This window comes from Asterias amurensis, chromosome 11 (assembly GCF_032118995.1).
Source record: "Asterias amurensis chromosome 11, ASM3211899v1".
Lineage (NCBI taxonomy): Eukaryota > Metazoa > Echinodermata > Asteroidea > Forcipulatida > Asteriidae > Asterias > Asterias amurensis.
Window position 1 is genome coordinate 636,538 of NC_092658.1, and position 24,150 is coordinate 660,687.

At 34.6% G+C, this 24,150-nt stretch overlaps 1 protein-coding gene across 3 annotated transcripts; it reads left to right on the top strand.

Annotated features, from left to right (window-relative positions):
* Positions 1-362: 362 nt before the first annotated feature.
* Positions 363-21,283, top strand: LOC139944660 (WD repeat-containing protein 13-like). Of its 3 annotated transcripts, none has more exons than XM_071941727.1 (15): positions 363-450; positions 6,303-6,358; positions 7,248-7,332; positions 10,899-10,969; positions 12,029-12,177; positions 12,546-12,628; positions 13,023-13,163; positions 16,525-16,691; positions 17,884-18,027; positions 18,677-18,735; positions 19,166-19,285; positions 19,944-20,062; positions 20,317-20,468; positions 20,932-20,995; positions 21,151-21,283. In XM_071941727.1, exons 1-14 carry the CDS (start codon positions 372-374, stop codon positions 20,974-20,976), a joined length of 1,470 nt encoding a protein of 489 aa, XP_071797828.1. In that variant the 5' UTR covers positions 363-371; the 3' UTR covers positions 20,977-20,995; positions 21,151-21,283. The 3 variants fall into 3 exon arrangements, with proteins under 3 accessions (XP_071797828.1, XP_071797829.1, XP_071797830.1); XM_071941728.1 differs by having other exon boundaries at positions 20,932-20,972; positions 21,166-21,247; XM_071941729.1 differs by lacking the exon at positions 21,151-21,283 and having other exon boundaries at positions 7,248-7,333; positions 10,918-10,969; positions 20,932-21,072.
* The last annotated feature ends 2,867 nt before the right edge of the window (positions 21,284-24,150 follow it).

A 24,150-nucleotide genomic window follows, 5' to 3' on the forward strand; every position in this document is an offset into this window, starting at 1 on the left:
CGGTTGTTTTTTGGCAATATTGTGCGTGATTGGTGTTTGCGCTCAGGGCTTCAGACAAGAGGACGGAGCCTGAAGCCGAATCCAAAGTTACGGCTTTGGTTTCGAAAATGGCCTACGTAATCATAGGATTCTGCATGGTATCCAGCGATAACACTCAATAAGTTATAGACATTATAAAGAGAAACCAGTCTAATCAATTACTGATCATCAACCTCTATTGAGTGGAGGTTAATTGGGAGTTTTAAAGCGCCCAATACTGCGTTATACATAGTGCTGTGTATTATTTTTTATGCACGTTTTTCCAAGGAGCACAGTTAGGCTAGTTCCTGAGCCTAAAATTATTGTCAACAAACCTCCTCCATTCTGCAAAGATGGCTGCTGTTTGGCAGCAAGTTTTGGCTTTAGATGCCAGATATAACACATATCGAGCCCCAAATAGCCCCCAATGTAGTAAGTATTTACACATCAAATAATATCTATCAGTTTTCTGCGTACTTCACTTTCATTACATTTGTATCGTTACTTTTTGCACGAATTTAATGTGTTTACTGTGTGTGAAGAGTGAGTGGTAACAATGCGCATGATGATGCATGCATTTGGTTGGTTGGGTTTATTTTGGGAGGGGGCGTGGCATAATTTTGATCTATGGAAATAACTTCTTTTTTTTTTTAACCAAATAAAATGTTACAGCTCTTTTGGCATCAACATGTGTACGGAACTGTATATTATTAATATTTAATTGTGTGCATGATTCGGTAGTGTAGATAACGTAACCCTCTTCCCGACGTAGGGAGGAGGGTTACGACTACATTATCGCAACGTATGATTCGGTTGAAATTAAATAGGCCTATTATTTAAGTATTAGTTATAAATAAAATACTATAGTTTAGTAGTTTAAAAATAATTATAGTTATTTATATTCTATCTACTAAATACAACATTGTTTACTGTATTATTTTATTTAATTTTAATTACATCAGATTTAGATTATTGTCCACCTTTATATTATTGTCCACCTTGACTAATTACAGTCACCTGGAAATATTTTAAAAAGAATCTTCAAACATTAGAGTATGTTTCTGAACAATAAAATAATTTTTTTAGAAATTGTTTTTAATGATTTAGGAAAAGTTTCCGTATGGCGCCACCACTTTTTCATTTGATATGAAATAATATAGGAACTTATTTACCTGATTGATATATCCCTTTTTCTAAAAATGAGTGAAAAAGTGGTGGCGCCATGCGGAAAGTTATCCATGATTTATCCTCCCCTTACCAGTTTTCACGCTATTATGCCTTTTTCTTTGAATTGGGAAAAAAATAATGATGCCTTATAATAATATCAACCGATGCCCAAAATTACCTTCTTTTGTTAATATGAAGTATGCAAACATATATTAAAACTTGATGGACATTGAAATGTTCACACTACACACCGATCTTCGATGACTTCAACTGGCCCCATTTGATTTGAGTTTTTCCTGTTTTCACGGCAAACAAGAAAGCATGGTTTCCCGGTGAAGCCATACATGGAAGAAACATCTGCAGTGACTACAAGTGTTCTTTGAGACTCTGTGTATGACTCTATAGCCAGCAGTTGTCTTCGTTTTATTCAAAATATTTTTTAATGAAATTTTAAAATTACCATGGTTATTTGCAAAAAATAACAAAAATAAATAATTTAATAAAAAGTGTGAATAATCATTGGCTTTCAAATCTGATTTTTATTTATTTTTTTCCCCTTTTTTTCTCTTAAAATTTATAATAAAGCGTATAAATAAACAGTGATAATTGAATCAACAAGCTGATCGCTTAAATTTTAATATTAATAATAATATTGATCGGAGGGTTACAAAAACAATCTCAAAAAATATTAGAAAATGATATAAGGCACATGGCTTCTTTAAGCCTCTGTATTTTTTTCCAGAATGCTCAGCAAAATATTCAGTCACATGATTTGATCATCATGAATTGTGAATTGAAATAGTGTTTGATGAAACTTTTTCGGTGGGCAAATATTTTTATATGGCCTCAACATTATGACAAATTTTTGTACCTTGTAGAAATGCCTAAACTTTTTGCACTTATAAGTGCAAATATCCAGTGGAGCCTTACGTGTTTCTAAGTTTTGGTCAAGGGAGAGGAGACTCTTTGCTAGGCAAATAAAACCAAACAATTTTTATCTAGGGACTGTTTACATCGCGCACAGAGAGGTAAAAGATTTGCCACGATTTTAGGGACACCTCGAAAACAGGACCTCCTACGATATATGTTTAAAAAAAAAAAGTTGTGTGGGGGTGACTCCGCCTACCCCTTTTTTTGACGTCAATTGAGGCACACTTTGCCTTGACCGAACATCGTACGTGCAAGTGCATTCAAGTCCTAGTCGTGAGATTGTACGTTTCGAAAAAGGTTTTTCTTGCATTTTTCGGGCAATGTCGACCAGGTGTATTGCTGCTGGATGCAGCAAAACAACTAAAGATGGGGTCAGTTTGCAAGTCTTTTCCAGCGCTGTGCAGCAAACACTTTGAGCCGTCGTGCTTCGAGAATCCGAAAAACACTACACATTTTGACATGAAGAGAAAAGTTCTATTCTAAAACATGACGCCATCCAAACAATTTTTCCAGCTAGTGGGGAAGTCAAAGAAGGTACCTGAAAAACGCAATGAACCTAAAGGAACGTGAAAAAATCAGGTATTGTTTCAACTTTGAGGGTATGTTTTTAGCTTGCGCCAAGCGTCACTATCTTGTGTTGGCACTACATGCGATTCATCGCACCTCGATTGAGGTCACAAACAGCGCCCTCTCGGGTTGGGCTTATTTTCAAATTTGTAAATAACATGGAAGCTAATTTTTTTAAACCTTAGTTAATTGTTTATTCATATTCCACTCATCAAAACACATTTATATTAGTGACAAAAGCTTTATTTTGACAAAATACCACTTCCAGGTGACTTTAATATTTTAGTTAAAACAAATAAACTAGCCTGTGGAGTGTGGGGATGGGGAAAGTCGAACTGGGGATTGGTGCTGGTGGGTTGATTTTTTAAGAAAGTTTTCTTTTAAGACAGCCGCTTCTTCATTTTGAGTAAACATAGAAAGTTACTTTTGTTTTAGCCTTACAAATACAAAGTGAACAAATTGTTGTTGAAAAAGCACTAGTCTTTCTACTAAGCCTTACAATTTTGTTTGTGTTCTACTCTAGACAAATTGCAGGTGGTTCTGAAGTGAAAAGAACAGGTGGTTTAACACCCCAATGATTCAATCAGTATGTTTAGATCATAAAGCTGTCTCCTGAATATTATCAGAACATTTATGCATTTTTAATGTTTTCTTTATCATTTTCCTTATAAATATCTAATAATATTTACTTATTACTTTTATTGGCTAATTTTTAAAGAGTCTTGATTGACAGGAAGAAGCATTTGGATAGTTAACTTCATCGTTCAACCATAAAACAAATTTTATTTTGCTTTTGTTTGTTGTAAAGAGCAGATGAGGTGTTTTTCGAAACCGCATAATTTTTTGTTTACTTAGTTTATCGAAATCTGAAAACGTGATGGAAAATATTATAAGCGGAAATGAAAATTAGTATAGGCTTCCTTATATTAAAGGAAGATTTTTTAGATTAAACACAAATTTCCAACTGAAGATATTCAGGTCTGGAATCACATGCAGGCCACGTAGAGGCTAGCTTCAATGCCCCTGGTTTTGGTCTTGGTGCATCCTTCGAAAGTTTCTCATAGACTTAAAGATTTTCCTACACCTTGGTTCTTGAACACCCATCAGGGTTGATATGTGAACATTACAAGTCGTTGTTCTAGTAATTGATAGGCCTATTACAGACACACAAATGCTAAAATCACTTCCCTCATGCCTGCAGTCTAATGGTCCAGTGTTAATTTGCAAGCTTTGATACATTCAGAATAATCACTTGTTGAAATCTGGACTGATCTATTTCACAAGGCTTCTTTCACTTTATTATTATTGTGCTACACCTACATTCATTATCTTGTACATGTATGATATAAATTTTCTTATTTCATAGGAGTATATAATATGAGTAATTTGTTCCTTCTTTCCTCATTCTGTTGCTTCATGACTGGATTGGAAAGCAGGCATGTATGCGTGTATGCCTCGTTTTTGAAAGAGCAAGGGCACCAAGGCATGAAAACTGTACATTTCTACTGTAAAGCATTTCAAGGGCACAAAGGCAATGACTAGGGGCATGAAGGCTCTGTGAAGTATCAGGCCTGAAATACACCTGTTTAGAAACAGACTTGTTTTTATAAATGGTTGACCAATAAAGTCAAGTCTCAGACCATTATGTGCTCTGTAGGTTTTAAACACCTGTTTATACTGGAATACACCTCTTGTCAAAACAGGTGCTAAGTCTGTATTGTTGGACAATTAACACACACTTGACAAAAGATTGTGTGTGACTTATGTATGTGTACAGTTATGTCCTAAATGTTTTGACATCCCCTGTCAAATGTTTTGCTCCAAAGACCAATAGTCAATCTTTGTCTTAAAAAATGGCACTATTTATTTGGTTGATCAGAAACTAAACAATGAAACAAATTTTGGCTTTTCATTAATTTGATCATTTGGGAAGAAACTGCTACATGCATAGGTGTACAATGTAAGGTTTGAAATGCAACAATATCTATTATTGTTTTTTGTAACGTACACTTCAAGCTCAATTTCATAATTAAAGCAGATAGTTGCTGAGCACAAATTAGCAGGGAACTAGTTGTAAGCAATGTGTTGCATAATAATTTGGCTGGTAAGGGCTTTTTCCTAAGCAAGGTTTTTCTGTGCATGAAGCAACTTAGTGCAACAGCTTCATGAACTTGGGTCTGCTTACCACTCTGCTTACTGTGCCAAATTTCTGCGCTAGCTGTGTAAGCAAAAAATCCATGCAACGCTTGACGAAAACATGGAATTCCCTGCTTCCCTTAGTGCCAATTTTTTGTTCACGGTAAGCAGAGCCATAGGGTGGTAAGCACTAAGTAGTATTTCTGGCAGGTTCAGACATTCTTCATCTCAGCTTGCATGACTTAAAAAACATGTTATGCACATTGTTCAATTTACAATCTGCATGTTATGGCACTAATTTGCAAAACTAACAGTCCCCGCTTAAAGCATCCAGGTGTAAGGCTTCTGAGCAAACATCTTAGACTTGAAGTGGTATATCTTACCACCAAGGAAGGCTCTTACCAAGATTCCCTATAGAGAAGGTGGTAAAACATCCAGGGGTGGAATTCCAAGTGTCTTTAAAGTGTTTATAAAAGAGCAAAATATCTTGCAATGGGCGGAGAGGATGTTTTTTGGCTTGTGATCAGTTTTTTTAATCTAGATCCTGAAGCTTGAAACCCTATCGTCAATCTTTATGTTTGTACAAAACTATTGTTGACAGAAATTGGCGTGACTGTGCTTTGTGACAGCAGAGAGCTAAAACATGATGAGGAAATAAAAACGGCAACAACTTTCATATAGCCTATTCCATTTTCTTTTCTATGGCTATTTCAGGTTCTAAATACTAAACTGACTGTTGGTAATGATCTCCATGTAGCTTGTTTTTCAAAATGTTTTTCAAAATTAATTCCTTTTGAAGAAAATGGTATTGAGTTCGTCAATTCAATTCAATTCAATTCAATTCAATTTTATTTGTCCCACCATGTAGGAAATTCTGTTTGAATACATGCAATACAGAAAGAAAAATAAATAACACACAATCATAAACAAACTATTGGAAATATTAATTAATCAGCAAACTACATTACTAATAAACCACATTGATAACTACCTGTAATCCAAATGTTAATGACCATAAAAACTTACTCAGTATAAACTATTTTGAGAAAGCATTCCTTTCAGAGTATGGTTTGGAATTTTTTTTATCCCAAACTATTTGAATCTGTAAAAAGATTTCTGCATGGATTGGTGTTCTTTGGAGAATGCTGCAGCCATAGATGACGGTAATAAGACCTTGCTGAAACGTGGCTGGATTTGACATTTGTGTGAAAATACATTGTACCTTGACAGTTTTGTACAATGTATTTTATTGCTGAAAATTGTATGCCTTATTTAATTAGTATCTCTCTTAATAATTTTTCCTTAAAAACAAAAGAGCTTCACGTTGTCAAAAACCAATGTATGATCCTGCCTTTAAGCTGTACTAATTTGCGGTTACTATTTCAAGAATAATCAGTTTACTACTATAAAGTTGCAGTCCTCTGTATAAACAGAATAAAACGAAGATTTCAATGTATTTTGATGGTGTTTTTTTCTTTTGACAGGAACTCTTTACATCCGAAGACGGAGTCAGCTTCTTAGAGAAACAGCCAAAGGAGGGGTAGGAAAATTAACATGGAATTACTCTTTATTGTCTTTGCTTGCTATCAGGGTTAGCCAGTGTTTTTTGTTTCAGTGACTGGCCAGCAGGACCAGCCAGCTTGTTATTTGACTGGTTTGCCAGCTTTATCACTGGTCCATATTTAAAGGTTTTCTTCCCACCTTGTTATTAGCATGGGACTTAAGATTTCAACTAGTACGAAATGGTGTACATGTTGCGATGGGACTTCCACAATAAAGTAGCAAGCAAGACTATTTGGCCCGATTTCTGACTGGTCCTTGAATGTTGTTTAGACCAGTTAGGACCACTTTTAGGGGAAAATGCTGCCTATATTCATATTTTTGTCTATCTTAATAGAAGAATTTGATGCAACAATTTTACTTTCTATGAACCCTGCATTCTGCCAAATGTTTCATGGAATGTTGTCATAATTTGTGGATTCTAAATGAAAAAGGAAAGAAAGTGACAATTAATTTTCACTTATGGTTCCATTTTAGAAAAAACGCCATCCTTTTCCTGAGGTAAACAATCGTTGAAAACATTGAAGGCTTTTATAATGTCGATAAACAAACAAAAAATCAAGAAATAATTGTTTACTTTTTGAATAAATAAAATAAAATAGGAGTCAAAACCAAAGAAGGATTGCGGATTTGTGAATTTTTTTCAACAATTTATCTACATAATATTGATTCCTGCCAAAGTGCATATTGAAGATGGATTACCTGAATCTATGTGTTTTTAGTGAAACAAGACTGTAACTAGAGCTTGAACTATGACTGATAATAGATGATAACAAAGTAAACAAAATGGTAGGGGTCGGGAAACTGTGACCCGTAGAATAAACATTAAGATGCTACAAGGTTTTTCATTGTCTTTGTTTCATTCTTAGAGTGACCCTCAAGTTCGTAAACAATATCTCAAGCTGAGGAATCAACTTCTTATTGAGAAATATGGAGCAACATTGTCTGATCAGAGGTAAGATAAAAAACAGCCAACTTGCAAGGTTTAAAGGGGTATTTGCATTGTTATGTTCCGTTTTCTTAAGACGTTCTCTGTGGGGTACCACTAAAAAAAAGACAACCTTGCAGGGTAGCATTGTTTTATTGTGTAAAAAGTACCTCTGTAAGTTTGTGTGTCTAAGGGCAGCTGACACAATCCGCAGCTGACACAATCCTAGCTACAACAAATCAATAAATCTTGCCTGATTTTGATGGATTTGGTCAAAGATAACTCAATGTGTTCCTTTTCATCCTAACAGTAGACCTAAATCTTGCAACATCTTTCTCCTGTTTTTGCTCATCTTCCTTACCCTATGACAAAACCAACTACACTTGACAGAAATATACACAGAAATAAGCATGATTTCCATGTTGAGACATGCACATTGAATGTGTTTACCATCCATACAGTTTATCATATTTTGATATCATCAGTCATGAAAATCCTTCAGTCAACCAAATTGATACCAGCGATCAATGTTTCAGAGTTAGTAAATTTGGTAATATTTTCCATCAAGCAGTATACAAGTATCAGAATCTAAATGATTTATTTTTGAAGTGACAATAAAAAAAGAGACCATGCTGGTCAAAATCTCTGGAACTGTCTTCCAGTGGCCCTTGGAGCAGTCCTCACCCTTTGTCAAGCCTCATCAGCCCATTCTTTCAAACAAGTCAAAACTCATCAAACTCTTGAAACTGTAGTCAAAATAATTTCATTTTTTCAGATCTACGAAAGTACTTTTTTCTTTTTCTTGATTGCATATTGTTGAGCGCCATGAGCATCACTGCATGACGTTATTGCGCCTTTAATAAGAAGCCACTATTATTGTTATTATTATTATTTATTATTATTATTATTAATAAACCAAGCATGTCCCCCAAACACACTCTTCAAAGACCTTGTAAGACATTCAACAATTGAAGATGAATGTTAGATATTTGAGACATGAATTCCCATTGATGTCAAGTATCATATCTCCCTGAGGCTTATCACTTTACACCCCTGGGTAATTACTGGTGTAATGACCTACCAATTGACTGCACTTCACTTGTGTTTACATTAAACAGACCACCCAATCTGCACTGTCTCAATAACACAACCTCCTTATGGTTCGCTTCTAGTAATTTAAGATACATATTTGTGGACAGTTGATATGAATATTACGCCCTAATCTCACATCTAGGTTGCTCTAGGACATTTTGTGCCTCAAGATAAAAAGCTAGACTTATCCTGTAGATGCTTCCTTACCTAATAACACTTTAAAAAGCACAAATTAGCATGCATTACTGCTGTTGACATTCCTGTTACAAAGATAGTGATGCAATGACATATTTACACTTATAGATAGATTCATACTTTGGTGTTGATCCCGAAAGAACATTGTGTTATTATTATCTCAAGGCTTACTTAATTTAAAGATGGTAACGGTGGTAAGCTTCCTGCAAAGTAATTGTCTGAAATGCCTCTCTCTGTTTACTAGAAATCAATTAAACTATTTCAAAGAATTAGAATTGCCAACAATGCATTATTTTGCACTTTTGATTTTATTATCAGTCGCTTCTGAAAGTTGAAACATTTCTCTGAATGATGGGTATTTATATCAACTCACTACTTGTTGATTTCCTCAAAATACTCAAATTCTCAGAAGCAATTGTTTCCATTGCCCTAGACTTGGCCTTTGTGCCCCTCAAAATTGTTATTCCCTATGACTGTTTGACCCTCTAATGAATGTGCCCGTTGAGAAAGTGGCCTTGCCCAACATGAATTAAGTCACTGGAAAAAATGTCTAATTCTGAAATTGTACTGTCCCTTTAACAGTGTTACAGACACAAAATTGTCCTTTGTGGTTCAACTCGCAGTTGATGTTAGCTATTTATGATTGATACGTGCAGATGACTGTGCAAAGAAGTGCTGTTGATTGAGGAAATGCCATATTTTGTTTCACTCTAGAGAACTTTCTCTGGTGTGTTTATAGTTGCCATGTCTGAAGAATTTCTGGTCATTCTGAGTGTGGTTACAGAAAGGAGATTAATCTGTTGATAATAAGCAATTTCCATCATCTCATCAATTGTCTTCAATTATACATTTGGTATAATTGATGATGGCATTGGTTCATGATGGAGTGTGTCCATCTGCTAGTTTTATTTTTCTATGAAGGGGAACTTTGTAACCAATCCAAGACAACCGAGCTTTTCAATAAATTTACACGATTTCCTTAAATAGTTCTTAGTAAATCAAATTCCAATCAAACTCCGGATGTTTGGAATCACATCCTTGCCGAATTGCCCTCTTTTAAATTCCTACCATTGCAGGCTTTCTAGGAAAGATTAAGCTGATATGAATGCATCTAGCACTGTGTGTTTAAATCACAAAAGGACTGTTAGTAATTACCCTCAGGCTCAATTTCACACAAGTACATGTAGGCTGCTAACCTTTTTTCCTGCCATGAAAATGACAACTATTAGCAAGTTTGTTGCTTTTGGTTCTTAAAGAGGGGCTTTCCACGGATGAGAAATTTCAGACTTTTATCTGAATTGACACTTTTTTGTATCTGCTTGGTGCCAAAAACGACTGTTATTTTTTTCCAATATAAATAAATTCTTTTTGATCTACTTTTCTAGAGCTGAAGTCAGTGATTCACAAAAACCTTTTTATACCTTTATAGCTTCAGTCATTCCAAAAAGGTGGAAATACCCAAGATTGTAGTTTTAAATGTTTTCATTAGTCTCTCATCCCTAGTGATAGACCCTTGCACTTTTACCATAATTTCTAAAATGATGAAAGATTTCTCAATGTGTGGGCTCTTTAAGAATCTGTTGAGACATCAGCGTGTTATTCTTGAGACATATTCCATTACTCCAATAAAGCAATACAAATAACAATCAGTAGCTTCATCTGAATACCACAGGAACCTCAACTATTTCAACATTGAGGTTGTAAAAGCAAGTTTATAGTCCCATGAGGGGCTGGGGTGGTTAAGGGGTTACCAGTGGGCCCAAAGAGAGGAACATAAGGTTTGATGGCGGGTCACATTCTGGAAGTCTCCTGTCAAAAATACGGTTGAAAGCAAATAACGTTTTAAAGTGTTGACAACATTGGATGATGATGAATGTGTATTGTTTTATTACATATTGGCAGGTTAAATTTTGATGTCATGTTAGTATATTTTTACTCCCAACATTTTTGCTGAAACGCATGATTGAATATTTTTGTTTTTTATTATTGAATACAGTTTAAGAATTAATTTACAATTCTTTCTGGCAGTCATCTCTAACAAACATGTGTGGGTCAAAATTTTATTGTTGAACCCAATTTTAACCCTTTATTTTTTAAAATATTTTTGCTCCAATTTATTTCCTTATGAGTTCTAATAAACGCATTTTTTCCCCATTTCTCCACAAACATCTATTGTCTTCATCCGTTTCACTCCAAAACTGTTCTGTCCTTTTCTTTTTATTATTTTACCTGTTTTATTTTGTTTCTTTGTTGCTGTGCTTGGTGTTGTTGTTTTTTTGTTTTGTTTTTTTCTTTTTGTTCTACTGATCCTTAAATCAAAGCAGCAGTGTATGGAGCAGGAATAATAGCGGCAGAGGCAGTAAAGGAAATCTAGAGGTAAGTTTTTCATTTATGGCGCCCCTAAAAAGAGAATATAATTAATGACTGTCTGACTAGGATCCTGAGGGACACAGTGAACAGTGGGTCCAGTGTAAACTATTTTTCCTGGATAAATGTTTTGGGTTCTTTTCATATTTCGTGGGTTTTCAAAGAATGTTTGCTTAAAGGAACACGTTGCCTTGGATCGGACGAGTTGGTCTATAAAAAGCGTTTGAAACCGTTTGTTATGAAATGTATACGGTTAGAAAGATGTTTTAAAAGTAGAATATAATGATCCACATAAGTATCACTCAAAATTGCACGGTTTTCTTTTTACGTCGCGAACTATCACGGTTGGCCATTTATGGGAGTCAAAATTTTGACTCCCATAAATGGCCGACCGTGTTATTGGACGAGGTAAAAAGAAAACCACGCAATTTCGAGGCATGTTTGTGTAAATCATTGTATTCTACTTTTAAATCATCTTTCTATTCATATGCATTTTATAACAAATGGTCACAAAACGCTTTTCAAAGACCAACTCGACCGATCCAAGGCAACGTGTTCCTTTAAATGTCGTTGTAAAGAAGGACTATTCTTTTACCCATCTGACATAAATTGCTTATCTTGTAAAAGAAAATTCCAATATTGCAAAAAATTATTGTTAATAGCGTTTATGTCATGTTTTGAAATCATGGATGCTTCATAAGCGAGCTTAATAACTGTAGCCAGCAAGCTTGAGGAAACCTGTAAACAAGGGTGCTTGCTATGTGACCCAGAAACACAGGGGTTAAACCCTACTCTTCCATGATAAGTGTTCTGGGTTCTTTTGCTAGCTCTACCAACTCGATTATACATTACCTACCACTTTTTGTCCCATCCGAAGGACAAGCAATTGTGGTAAAGTCTCTGTACTAGGACAGAAGTGTCATGGCTAGGACTCCAACCCAGAGCTTTAGAGTCCTCTGCTATTAACTACTGGGCCACAACATGACCCAACTCAGAGAGTTATGTATGCACAGTGCGAGTGCTACCATTACAATCTACATTAATTGTTTCTCTTTTTCTTTTTCCCAGTCCCTGGATGATAGTTACGTTGACTCCAGAGGTCATCTTGATGTCAGAGGTCATCGACGTAACCTCAGTAGAGGATCTTATAAATTGGATCCTTTCCATCTAGAGTTAAGCTATGGAGTCATGCCAACAAGAAATGCTGAAGCAAGCAGGTAATAATACCCCACTCTTATTATTCATGCATGATGTCACCATTCTAACCAAAATGAGACTATCGGCGCAGCCACTGCAACTAGGATCAAAGTACTTAAAACAAGGAAACATTTATACAAAATAACAAAATTCAAAAATTTACTAAAAGGAAGCATAAATGTGAAAGCAGTAGAAAGAAGTGTGGACTACTGATAGATGGGTTTATTTCAGGGGTTGGAGCTGATATCAGTCTTGGCAGTTTCGATGTGATATGTGGCAGAGAGTTCCAGAGTACAGGTGATGAGTGTGAAAGAAGATCGAATGTGTGGTTCGATGACTTGTTATTTTATGGGTTAAATTAGAACCATTGTATCTTTTTGACTTACAGAGCAATGGCTGGTGGCAAGTCTATTGGAGAGAACTATGCTTTTGCTGGTATGCATCATATATTTGATCAACATCGTCAAGCAGGTAAGAAACACAGCGTCACGTCATTGGTTTCTTAACCTGAAAATATAGACCGACTGTAAAATGGATGCATGTGGCATCGTTCACACTTATTGGCATCATGGTATTGCAAAATAGTTATTTATTTTCATTTATTTTATTTATTTGAACAAAACCTTTAAAAAAATGGAGGTAAAAAAACATAGCGTTCACATAAAAGGTACATAAACGTGTTTTTAGAAAAAAGGATAACCCTGACATGCATGGAGGACCCCCAGACGATCAGGACAAAATAATTATTAAACAAATAGTCAGAATGGTCTGAGCAGCAGATGATAAGAGCGACCTATAAATCTATTGTATTGTATTGCTCTTGTGCTAGATTCAAAACTTGTTACATTTGTTTTCTTTAACACAGTTACGTCTGTCCAGTTTGCAAATGAAGACAAGTCTCGTATGGCATGTAGCTCTCTGGATGGTACAGTATCAATCTGCCAAGTATTACCAAGCCCTGCTACTGTGGTGTGTACACTCAAAGGTCATGAAAGCGGGGTCACAGGTTAGAGTTCAAACTATTAGAGAATATTGAATGAATGATTGCATGGTGGATGATGATTTAACAGCATTAAATGTTTACATTTGACCCCTTTTCAATTCAACTCAATTTATTTATTTCATCACAGATTACAAGTAAAAAGCAAAAATTGTTTTCCCTGTGTGCACTAAAAACATTCAAATTCGATGTTATGTACTAAATGAATTCATTACATTTTTTTACCACAAGAATTACTTTATTTGTTTAAAGTTTTTAACAATGAATAGTGCAGAACAAGATGCAGAACACCCCAGCACAGTCTCCATCTACCATTTCCACCATTTTGGCTGTCAGTTTCTTTTTGTATATTTTGCCTCCCAAAATGGTTGACAGGATAGGTGTATATAGATGGGCAGGGCATCACAAATACTTCTATGATAAATAATAGTGCTAATAATGCCACATTTGTTGTGTGTATGAAAACGCATGACACTAATCTACATAATCAGAAAGTCAGCACACAAAATACTGAGTTAAACTGAAAACCATGATCACCCAGCCGGGTGGATACGTGCGCATTACAAGTCTTATTATTATTGTTATTAATATTATTAATATTATTATTATTATTATTATTATTATTATTATTATTATTATTATTATTATTATTATTATTATTACTATTACTATTACTATTATTATTATTATTACTATTACTATTACTATTACTATTACTATTACTATTACTATTACTATTACTATTACTATTACTATTACTATTACTATTACTATTACTATTACTATTACTATTACTATTACTATTACTATTACTATTACTATTACTATTACTATTACTATTACTATTACTATTACTATTACTATTACTATTACTATTACTATTACTATTACTATTACTATTACTATTACTATTACTATTACTATTACTATTACTATTACTATTACTATTACTATTACTATTACTATTACTATTACTATTACTATTACTATTACTATTACTATTACTATTACTATTACTATTACTATTACTATTACTATTACTATTACTATTACTATTACTATTACTATTACTATTACTATTACTATTACTATTACTATTACTATTACTATTACTATTACTATTACTATTACTATTACTATTACTATTACTATTACTATTACTATTACTATTACTATTACTATTACTATTACTATTACTATTACTATTACTATTACTATTACTATTACTATTACTATTACTATTACTATTACTATTACTATTACTATTACTATTACTATTACTATTACTATTACTATTACTATTACTATTACTATTACTATTACTATTACTATTACTATTACTATTACTATTACTATTACTATTACTATTACTATTACTATTACTATTACTATTACTATTACTATTACTATTACTATTACTATTACTATTACTATTACTATTACTATTACTATTACTATTACTATTACTATTACTATTACTATTACTATTACTATTACTATTACTATTACTATTACTATTACTATTACTATTACTATTACTATTACTATTACTATTACTATTACTATTACTATTACTATTACTATTACTATTACTATTACTATTACTATTACTATTACTATTACTATTACTATTACTATTACTATTACTATTACTATTACTATTACTATTACTATTACTATTACTATTACTATTACTATTACTATTACTATTACTATTACTATTACTATTACTATTACTATTACTATTACTATTACTATTACTATTACTATTACTATTACTATTACTATTACTATTACTATTACTATTACTATTACTATTACTATTACTATTATTATTTCATTTTATCACAGCATGCAAAAGAAAGATGTCATTTTCCTTTGTGCCGGTAACTCCTCGAGTCGGGCTACGTCCCGTAGCCTTAGATCTCAAGAGTCTTTCTCAGGATCCTCGCTGTCCCCAAAAGCGCTGCCTTCTGTAACAGATCTACCCTCACATTTGTCCCTATTTCATCCAGATGTTTCCCCAGTGCTTTGGGAATGGTGCCAAGTGCTCCAACCACCACGGGGACTACTTTTACCTTTACCTGCCAAATCTTACGAAGTTCCCTAGCCAGGTCCTGGTACTTCTCGATATTTTCCATCTCCATTATTATTATTATTATTATTATTATTATTATTATTATTATTATTATTATTATTATTATTATTATTATTATTATTATTATTATTATTATTATTATTATTATTGTTATTATTATTATTATTATTATTATTATTATTATTATTATTATTATTATTATTATTATTATTATTATTATTATTATTATTATTATTATTATTATTAAAGATTAAAAACAACAGATTACACACACATAAAACAATATTAGCCAAAAGCTTGTTTAAAAAGGTCTTTAGCTTAATCTTTAAAACAGAAAGAGACTGTTTGAAATGAATATGGCCGAGAGGGTATTCTAGTCCAAAGTGTTGGTGCAGCTTTAATAAATGACTTGCCCCCAGTGGATTTTTGCAAATGCCAACAAAAAATACTTTGAGACTACTTTGGACAGAACTAAGCAATAAATACCATATTATTCTTATATAATGAAGTAACAAAGAGCATGATGAAAGAACTGGCCTTCAGTCTATGACCAGAGAGAGTCGTAAACACAACACTGCATGGCTGCTCTTTCATGACTGCCAAGCAACGGTAACGCCATTATTATCTAGAAGTGCATCACTATCTTGTAATCATTTCAGCAGGTTGTTTTTCTTTAAGATGAAAGCCATGTGAATTCCATACTTCATTGCATTCTCTTCATTTGGACAAGTCCTGTGGGTGTTTGGTTAGCAACAATATTTTATCGGATGGAAATATTAGGGTGGGTTATTTTCGTGGAATTTCATGCTGTGGGTTGAAATTTGTTAAATGTAAAATTGGTGTAATTCATTTTTTTAATTGTTTTAATTAGTTTTTTAATAAACCATTATCTGTCTAATCTATCACAAGTAAGGTGGATGGGCATGGATAACTTAAAAGCTTTTGAATTGACTATAAATTACTAATTGCTTTTTGGCCTTTGCACCAATGTGTATAAAGCACTGTTTACTCAGTTTTCCCTGGCTCTGGAAGAGTAATGAGATACAGTGCAACCTTGGTGCAAGGGGAAAAAACAAATAATATTTGTATCCCCGATGCCCACTAACTTTTATCAGATGATATTTTGGCTGGTAACCTTAATCTGGTAAGCATAATGTAGCTGCGCTTAGCTACTTTTTGTGCTTAAGCAGCTCTATGAAATTGGGCCCAGATCAGAGAGGCACAATCTTAAGACTAAGTTTATGAAATGTGAATGTTTTTTATTTTCAGATTTTTGTTGGTCTCAGTCCAATGATCAGATTCTGTCATCATCTCTGGATGGAACGGTCAGACTCTGGGCCATCAGTAGCGCTAGCTGTGTACGTACTGTACAAGATCCAGATAAATCACCCATCAGAGCTTGTAGATTCCAACCGCTTAATAACAATATGATTGTTGTATCCTTTTAAAGTCAATTCAATTAAACATTTCTTTCTGTATTTAAAATAAGAAAAGACAGAACCATTAAAGACAGTGGACACTATTGGTAACAGACTGATCCATTAGGCTCCGCCCATGACGCAGGTGTAAGCAAGAACACGTGAGCCTCTCCAATGCCTTTCTGCACAACTGCCACGCATGCCAAGCATATGCGCATGCATGTCAGACTTTATTTGTCGGACCTTCGTTGCGTTGTGATTGGTCAATACGCAATGGGGCGGTGTTTAATGGATCGGTATATTGTCAAAGACCCGTCTTCTCACTTGGTGTATCTCAACATATGCATAAAATAACAAACCTGTGAAAATTTGAACTCAATTGGTCATCGAAGTTGCGAGATAAAAATGAAAGAAAAAACACCCTTGTCACACAAAGTTGTGTGCATTTAGATGGTTGGTTTCGAGACCTCAAAATCTAAATCTGAGGTCTCAAAATCAAATTCGAGGAAAATTACTTCTTTCACAAAAACTATGTTACTTCAGAGGGAGCCGTTTCTCACGATGTTTTATACTATCAACCTCTCCCCATTACTCGTTACCAAGTAAGGTTTTATGCTAATAAGTATTTTGAGTAATTACCAGTTGTGTCCACTGCCTTTAAAACAAATTAACTTTACAATATAATTATTATATATTTCTGATAGTGATGCCAAGGGTGCGATATTGGTGAACTAATCACTGTAGCTCACCAGCCTTATGAAATCTGTTCACAAAGTTGCTTGTTATGTAAACCAGAAACACTGGGTTAACCCCTGCTCCTTTTCATGTAAAGTGTTCTTTTCTGGGTCCTTTTACTTGCAGAACCAATCCTAGGACCTAGACCTTTAGTCTCATCCTAAGGACTAAGCAATCATGTTCAAGTATCTTGCTCAAGGACACAAATGTCATGACCAGGGATCGAACCCACACTTTGCTGATCACAAACATCAGAGCTTGAGTCTAGTGCTTTTAGTGCTTAGAAAAAAAATATGATTAGATAACATTGATAATTGCGTCAAGATTTACAGAGAAACCATTTAACATTAAGTGTGTCTCTGCAAAACTCACTTGATTGTATCTTCACCATGAAAACTTTCAAAACCTACATAAACAAGTGATACTTTAAGAACAATCTGAGTGTGTTTTGATTCTTAACAAACCATCCTTTCAGACTGGAAACAATAGAGGTCATGTAAATGTTCTTAATGTATCGACAGGGAAAGCAGCTAAGGGTGGCTTTGGGAGATTATCAGGACAAGTTCTCTGTATGGAGTTTGATGATAATGGAAGTGTATTATGGGCTGGAGATGACAAGGTAAATATCAACTGCTTATTCGTCTGCAATGATTGGTCAAGTTGAGGAAGTAGAATTATTAGCTGTTTCAAACAGACCAAAATGACCTATGGTATAAATGCAAACAATAGTTAATGGCCTGACGTTTCACCCCTAGCAGAGTCTTGAAGGCTAAATGACAACACAACACATAAAGAAGTATACTGGTGGAAAGAAAGTTGATCACATATTTCTTGGTTCTTGTTTTTGGCCCTCATCAAATGGATTCTTATTTTCTGGTTACTATGAGTCTAATTTAACAAATTTTGTTTGTTGTTAAAAACTTCTGAATTTGTTAGTATACCAACATCTTCTGAAGTAACATTTAAAGAAGACAATTTTGTTAAGTAAAGGTGGTCCATACTTCCTGTGAATGCGAGTGTGGTACAAATTTGATGTCACAAATTCGCATTGAATAATTCGCATCAGTTGAAATCAGTTGAACTCTGCAAAACATTCGCTGGGAAAACAGGGTTGTGATGTCAAAATTTGTTTCTCATTCACAATCATTGTTTCTGTTTTGATTTATATTATGTTTTTAATGTGATAACTTCCACAAATCACTTCATTGAACTTTAGGAAAGGATAGTTTGTTGTTGTTATTGATGTTTTGATTATTGTTTACTTTCAGGGAACCATATTTTCTTTCTTGTTTGATCTGGCGACTGGCAAGCTCAGTAAAGGGAAACGGTAAGATGACTCTTATGGGTGGGTTCTCCTTAACCTCAATTACGACGTTCATTCACATGTGAAGAATTTTTTATTAATTATGTCTTCCTTTCTATATTGTTCCCTATTTTTAAAGCAACATTACATAATTTTTTGCTAACAAAACAGTTGCTTGTAGTGTAATCCACCATATACATAAACTGATAAACCTGTAGAATTTTTTAATCGATTGGCCAACTGGGTCATGAGAAAATAGTGAAAAAACAATTACACATTTTGCATGACATTGATTTATCAAAAATTGAATAAAACGCTCACTGAGGGATAAACTTTTGTTATCGTCTCTATTGCCTTTAGATAGTATTTTGGTTTTTCTTCACTCTTAGGTTATCCCCAGGTTTATCTTCAAAATTTATAAATGTTGATTATTCTGAATGGTTTCTTATTGCAGTATTGTAGTTCGTGAGGGTTGTCCAGTAACCAGTATATGTTATCGAGCTTGGGTTAGTCGTGAAGCTAGAGATCCAACCGTTCTCGTCAACTGTGCCATTGATTCTCTCTGTATTTATAAGTAAGTAGAACCATCGTCTTCAATCACATCATCTTCTTAATCCTTTCTTACATATTTGTGCTTGAACTGTTCTGCCATTTTATTCACTAATTTGAATTCATATTATGTTCTCTGATCTATCTTGTGTCAGAGTAGCTGTCATGTCTAAGGTTTCTAAGTCCTTTTGTTTGTGTACCTGTTTGTTCTGTTTGATTGTTTAAATGTCTGGCTGACTGTTTTTTACAAGCTTCTGCTTATCAAAACAGCCTCATACTCTATTTATTACATTCATCCTACTTACTGCTACTTAATGTTATTTTTGCATTACTCCATAGTTACATGTACTTGTCGTTATTTTTCATAAAAGTATTGAAATAAATGTTTTAGCTGAATTGAATTGAATTGCATTTAATGAAATAATTGCTTTGTAAAAAGGTGAGACGGTAGTGCTTTCTGCTCTACCAGCCAGGCTCCTATTTGGTGATACCCATGCCTACATCCTTATAGAAATAAAGGGGGTAACCCAGTTGCAGTCCCAGGAGTAGGTGGCAATGTCCCCCTGATAGCAGTTTTTTTCAAGCCCTTGTAGTAGACATTGCTAAAGAACCATATCGTTTTATTAAATGACAAAGTTTGAGGCAATATTTTGATTGACTATTCAACTGATTTTTCTTTGTAGAGTTGTGACAACAGACGGTGGACTCCGAGCTAAGAAAACATATCCCATTAAGCACAAGTCAGCGTTGATTCGAAGCACATTCTGTCCTCTAATGTCCTTCAGAGAAGGAGCCTGTGTGGGTAAGTGGACAAAGCTCTACTCTTAGAAGTTCAAATATCTGGTCCTATTGTTATTCATAATATTCATGCATGTGTAGTTCTTTGCACCAACAGCACAGCCTGCGTGTTTCTCTACTGCTACCTTTAGGCAGTTAGGGGACCAGTTTAGTTAATTGAATACTTTTGTTATCATAACATACATATCTTAAACTCCACTTGTTACTGGCTCAAACAACAATTGCACATTTAACATTGAGATGTTCTTCTTTGTGTAGTAACCGGCAGTGAGGACATGAGTGTATACTTCTATGATGTCGAGAGGACTAGCAGTAAACCTTGTGTGAATAAACTTCAAGGTCATTCTGGACCTGTCTTGGCTGTTAGCTTCAACTATGATGAATCTCTCTTAGCGTCATGTGACTCAGAGGTGAGTATCCACCAAAAATAAAAGCCATTCATATAATAATAGTGGCTTCTTATATAGCAACATATTCATCACTCAGTGACTCAAGGCGCTTTAACATACAGTTTTTCCCTTCAAGGTATATGGGACTATGTTTGAATTATAAGACCAACTCCTTTTACGTAGCAACATGTTTCCAATGTGCTGTGGCACAATATGCTGCCAATCAAGAAACCATTGTGGTTTACAATCTTTACGCACAGAAAGCCATGGAGGTGTGACGTTGAAATATGTAAATTTATTGGATATTTTTATTAGTCCTGCGTTTGATCTATTCTTTGTTTAGAGATGTACGCATGGAGTATGATCAACACTGTTGAATTTAATCAAAAAATTGTAAACAGAGCCATGAATATTGGACCCATCATGACGGATTGTGCTTTTTGATCTCACTTTTGCTTCCAATTGTCTTGTGTTTTTGTCTCAGGGTCTTGTGATTGTGTGGAAGCGTGAGCAGCAGAAAGCAAGGTAGCATTGGATGTGGAGTTATCCAGCTCATATTGAAGATAGCATTGGATGTGGAGTAATATTCACCTCATATTGAAGGTAGCATTGGATGTGGAGTTATCCAGCTCATATTGAAGGTAGCATTGGATGTGGAGTAATATTCACCTCATATTGAAGGTAGCATTGGATGTGGAGTTATCAGCTCATATTGAAGGTAGCATTGGATGTGGAGTTATCCAGCTCATATTGAAGGTAGCATTGGATGTGGAGTTATCCAGCTCATATTGAAGGTAGCATTGGATGTGGAGTTATCCAGCTCATACTGAAGGTAGCATTGGATGTGGAGTAATATTCACCTCATATTGAAGGTAGCATTGGATGTGGAGTTATCCAGCTCATACTGAAGGTAGCATTGGATGTGGAGTAATATTCACCTCATATTGAAGGTAGCATTGGATGTGGAGTAATATTCACCTCATACTGTACTATAAGTCATTCTCCTTATAAAGCATATGGTTTTATTAATCTGCATTGAGCTGTGTAAAGTGAAACAAAGATTCAGAATACACTCAAGATTACCTATCATTGATTTATCAACCCTATGGCGTGTCATGGTTAAGAGGTATATAGAGCACTAGACTCAGTTCTGGTGGCTACAGTTTAAGGCCCATGTCACACAAGAAAATTTACATGCAACCAGTTCCAGGCAGTCTCCAGGAAGAAGAGACACTTCTATTTTAATTCTCTTAATGTTTTCCTAGGACAGTAAAATAGTGTTTAAAATTGTTAAAAGAGTCTATAATTGAATTTGTTAACGTTTTTTAACAAAATGGCATTTATGAATGGGAATAAAAGAGTAGTGACTCGTTCTTAAATGTCCGTTTAAAACCTGCAGGGTCGTTGCCGTGCGCTAAAGGCCCTTGCCTTCGGCTCGGGCCTTTATCACACGGCCGCCGACCCTGTCGGCTTTAAACGGCCATTGAAGAACGTGTTGCTACCCTTTTATTCCCTTAGTAAACTTGCGGGTACAAACATGTGTAAATCTCTTGGGATGCGTGTTGGCTCTGAAAAGAGCCGGTTGGGTCTCGACGTTTCAAACAGTATACTCTGCTCGTCTTCTACTGAATACTAGCAGAGTATACTGTTCAACACGTCGAGACCAAACCGGCTCTTTTCAGAGCCAACACTCACCCTAAGAGATTTACACATGGCTGTACCCGCAAGTTTACTATTTATTTATAGTTTCTAACTATTTCTGTTCTGCATAACCAAGTCAGGTATGGGGGTCAGGTGGGAAAAACTTACGAAAATATTAAGCAAGATTTGGATGTGGGAATAAAATGTCTTGACAATACTAGTTAATCAGATGCAAGTCTATGCAGAATGATGTGTGTCTGTTTTGTTTCTCAAATAGGGAATACTTTGGTACACTAGTAGTAATCGGCGTCTTACTTCACGAAAGCGAGATGTCAGGTTTTTTTTTGGTTTTTTTTATACTGTTGCATTATTTTGTTCTCTGATTTTTATCATCATTGATATTAGGCAAATTTATGTACAATTTAATCGGCAATCACTCTACCTGTATTTTCGAAAAAACTACAAAAACTACTACTCAAATGCATATTCCTTATAACCTTATAATTCATGACTTTAATAGTACGAGTCCATTTAATGATGACTCGCCTTTGTGCTGTTTGTAGGCCTACACCTATCGTCTGACCATGTTGTCCCTTGTCTTTGTCTTTGTTTGTGTTCCTTAGTATCATGTTTGTCTGTCAATAGGTTAGGGCACAAAAGCATTTTGCTTAACCTTACACCTAAATGTTGTCTTTAAATACTACTTGTTTATTTTTTTGAAGTATTGTGTACCTAATCATACCTCATACTATATTGCTTGTTTTAATTTTGACATAAATGTACGCTATTGTATTATTGTTTTGTATGACAGCATTGAAATAAATGTACTGAATATAAAATTTAAAAAAGATGCCATCTTGGGTTTATCAAATTGATGGTGGTGTTATAATTCACCTGGGCGCTTTGCTGGAACTACGTGGCCAGATGCTATAAATGTATTAGTGGCTTCCCTGATACTATATGGATACATCAAATTGATGAGTATACAGTGCTACACACATCGGTGTATATGGGTAAAAACCAAAAAAAATAATATTCTTTTATCCCCGATACAAATTTAACATCTATTAAATCGTTTGCAGTCCTCGCTTCTAAAACATAGTATTCGAACTGCCTCTAGCTACCGGGCAATCTCAGTGGTCTAGTTGGTATGACACTGCTCTAGAATTGTAAAGGTCGTGGGTTCGAATCCCACCCGAGTAAAATGCCTGTGATTTTTTCACAGGACTCGGGGGGGGGGGAAGTACTGAGTATACAGTGCTACACACATCGGTGTATATGGGTAAAAACCACAAAATTAATATTCTTTATCCCGATGCAAATTTAACATCTATCAAATTGATTCTGAGACGCAGAACAAAGCCTGTAGGACAAAGCCATTCCAGCAGCTTTATTCCACTTACTGATTCTCTTTGGAATTCCTTGCCTGGTACACATGCCAAAAATGACATGAAAAGTACTGCATGGCGTCCATCTTGGCAGCTTGATTTATATTCAACAGTACTTGTTTTCCCAAGATGAATTGCGATTTATTTTTAATATGGAGCTTGTGCATTGGTCTGTTCTCTAGTTGTGTGGTTGTGTATGATCAGGGCAAAACTCTTCCAATTATACCAATTAATTATTATCATCAAAAACCTGTCTTTTCCCTTGAAGAATATGAACAGAAGTCTAAAGAAATCCCAAGCAATTTGTCTTTACTTTCAAAGCAATTTTATTATTATAGTCTGCTCCAATTAGAAATAAATTTGTCATTTGTAGAGAAAATACATTTAATTGTTAAAGACAGTGGACACTATTTGTAATTGTCAAAGATTATTCTTCACAGTTGGTGTTTGCATAAAATAAACATATGCATAAAATAACAAACCTGTGAAAATTTGAGCTCAATCGGTCGTCGAATTGGTGCTTTCAGATGCTTGATTTCGAGACCTTAAATTCTAAACTTGAGGTCTCGAAATCAAATTCGTGGAAAATTACTTCCTTCGCGAAAACTACATTACTTCAGAGGGAGCTTTCTCACAATGTTTTATACTATCAACCTCTCCCCATTACTCATAAT

Coding starts and splice junctions, on each gene's coding strand:
- LOC139944660 (XM_071941727.1), top strand. CDS start 372: ATGGCTGCTGTTTGGCAGCAAGTTTTGGCTTTAGATGCCAGATATAAC. Junction 7,333..10,898: donor AGCAACATTGTCTGATCAGA/GGTAAGATAAAA, acceptor TTTTGTTCTACT/GATCCTTAAATCAAAGCAGC. Junction 19,286..19,943: donor GATTCTCTCTGTATTTATAA/GTAAGTAGAACC, acceptor TTTTCTTTGTAG/AGTTGTGACAACAGACGGTG.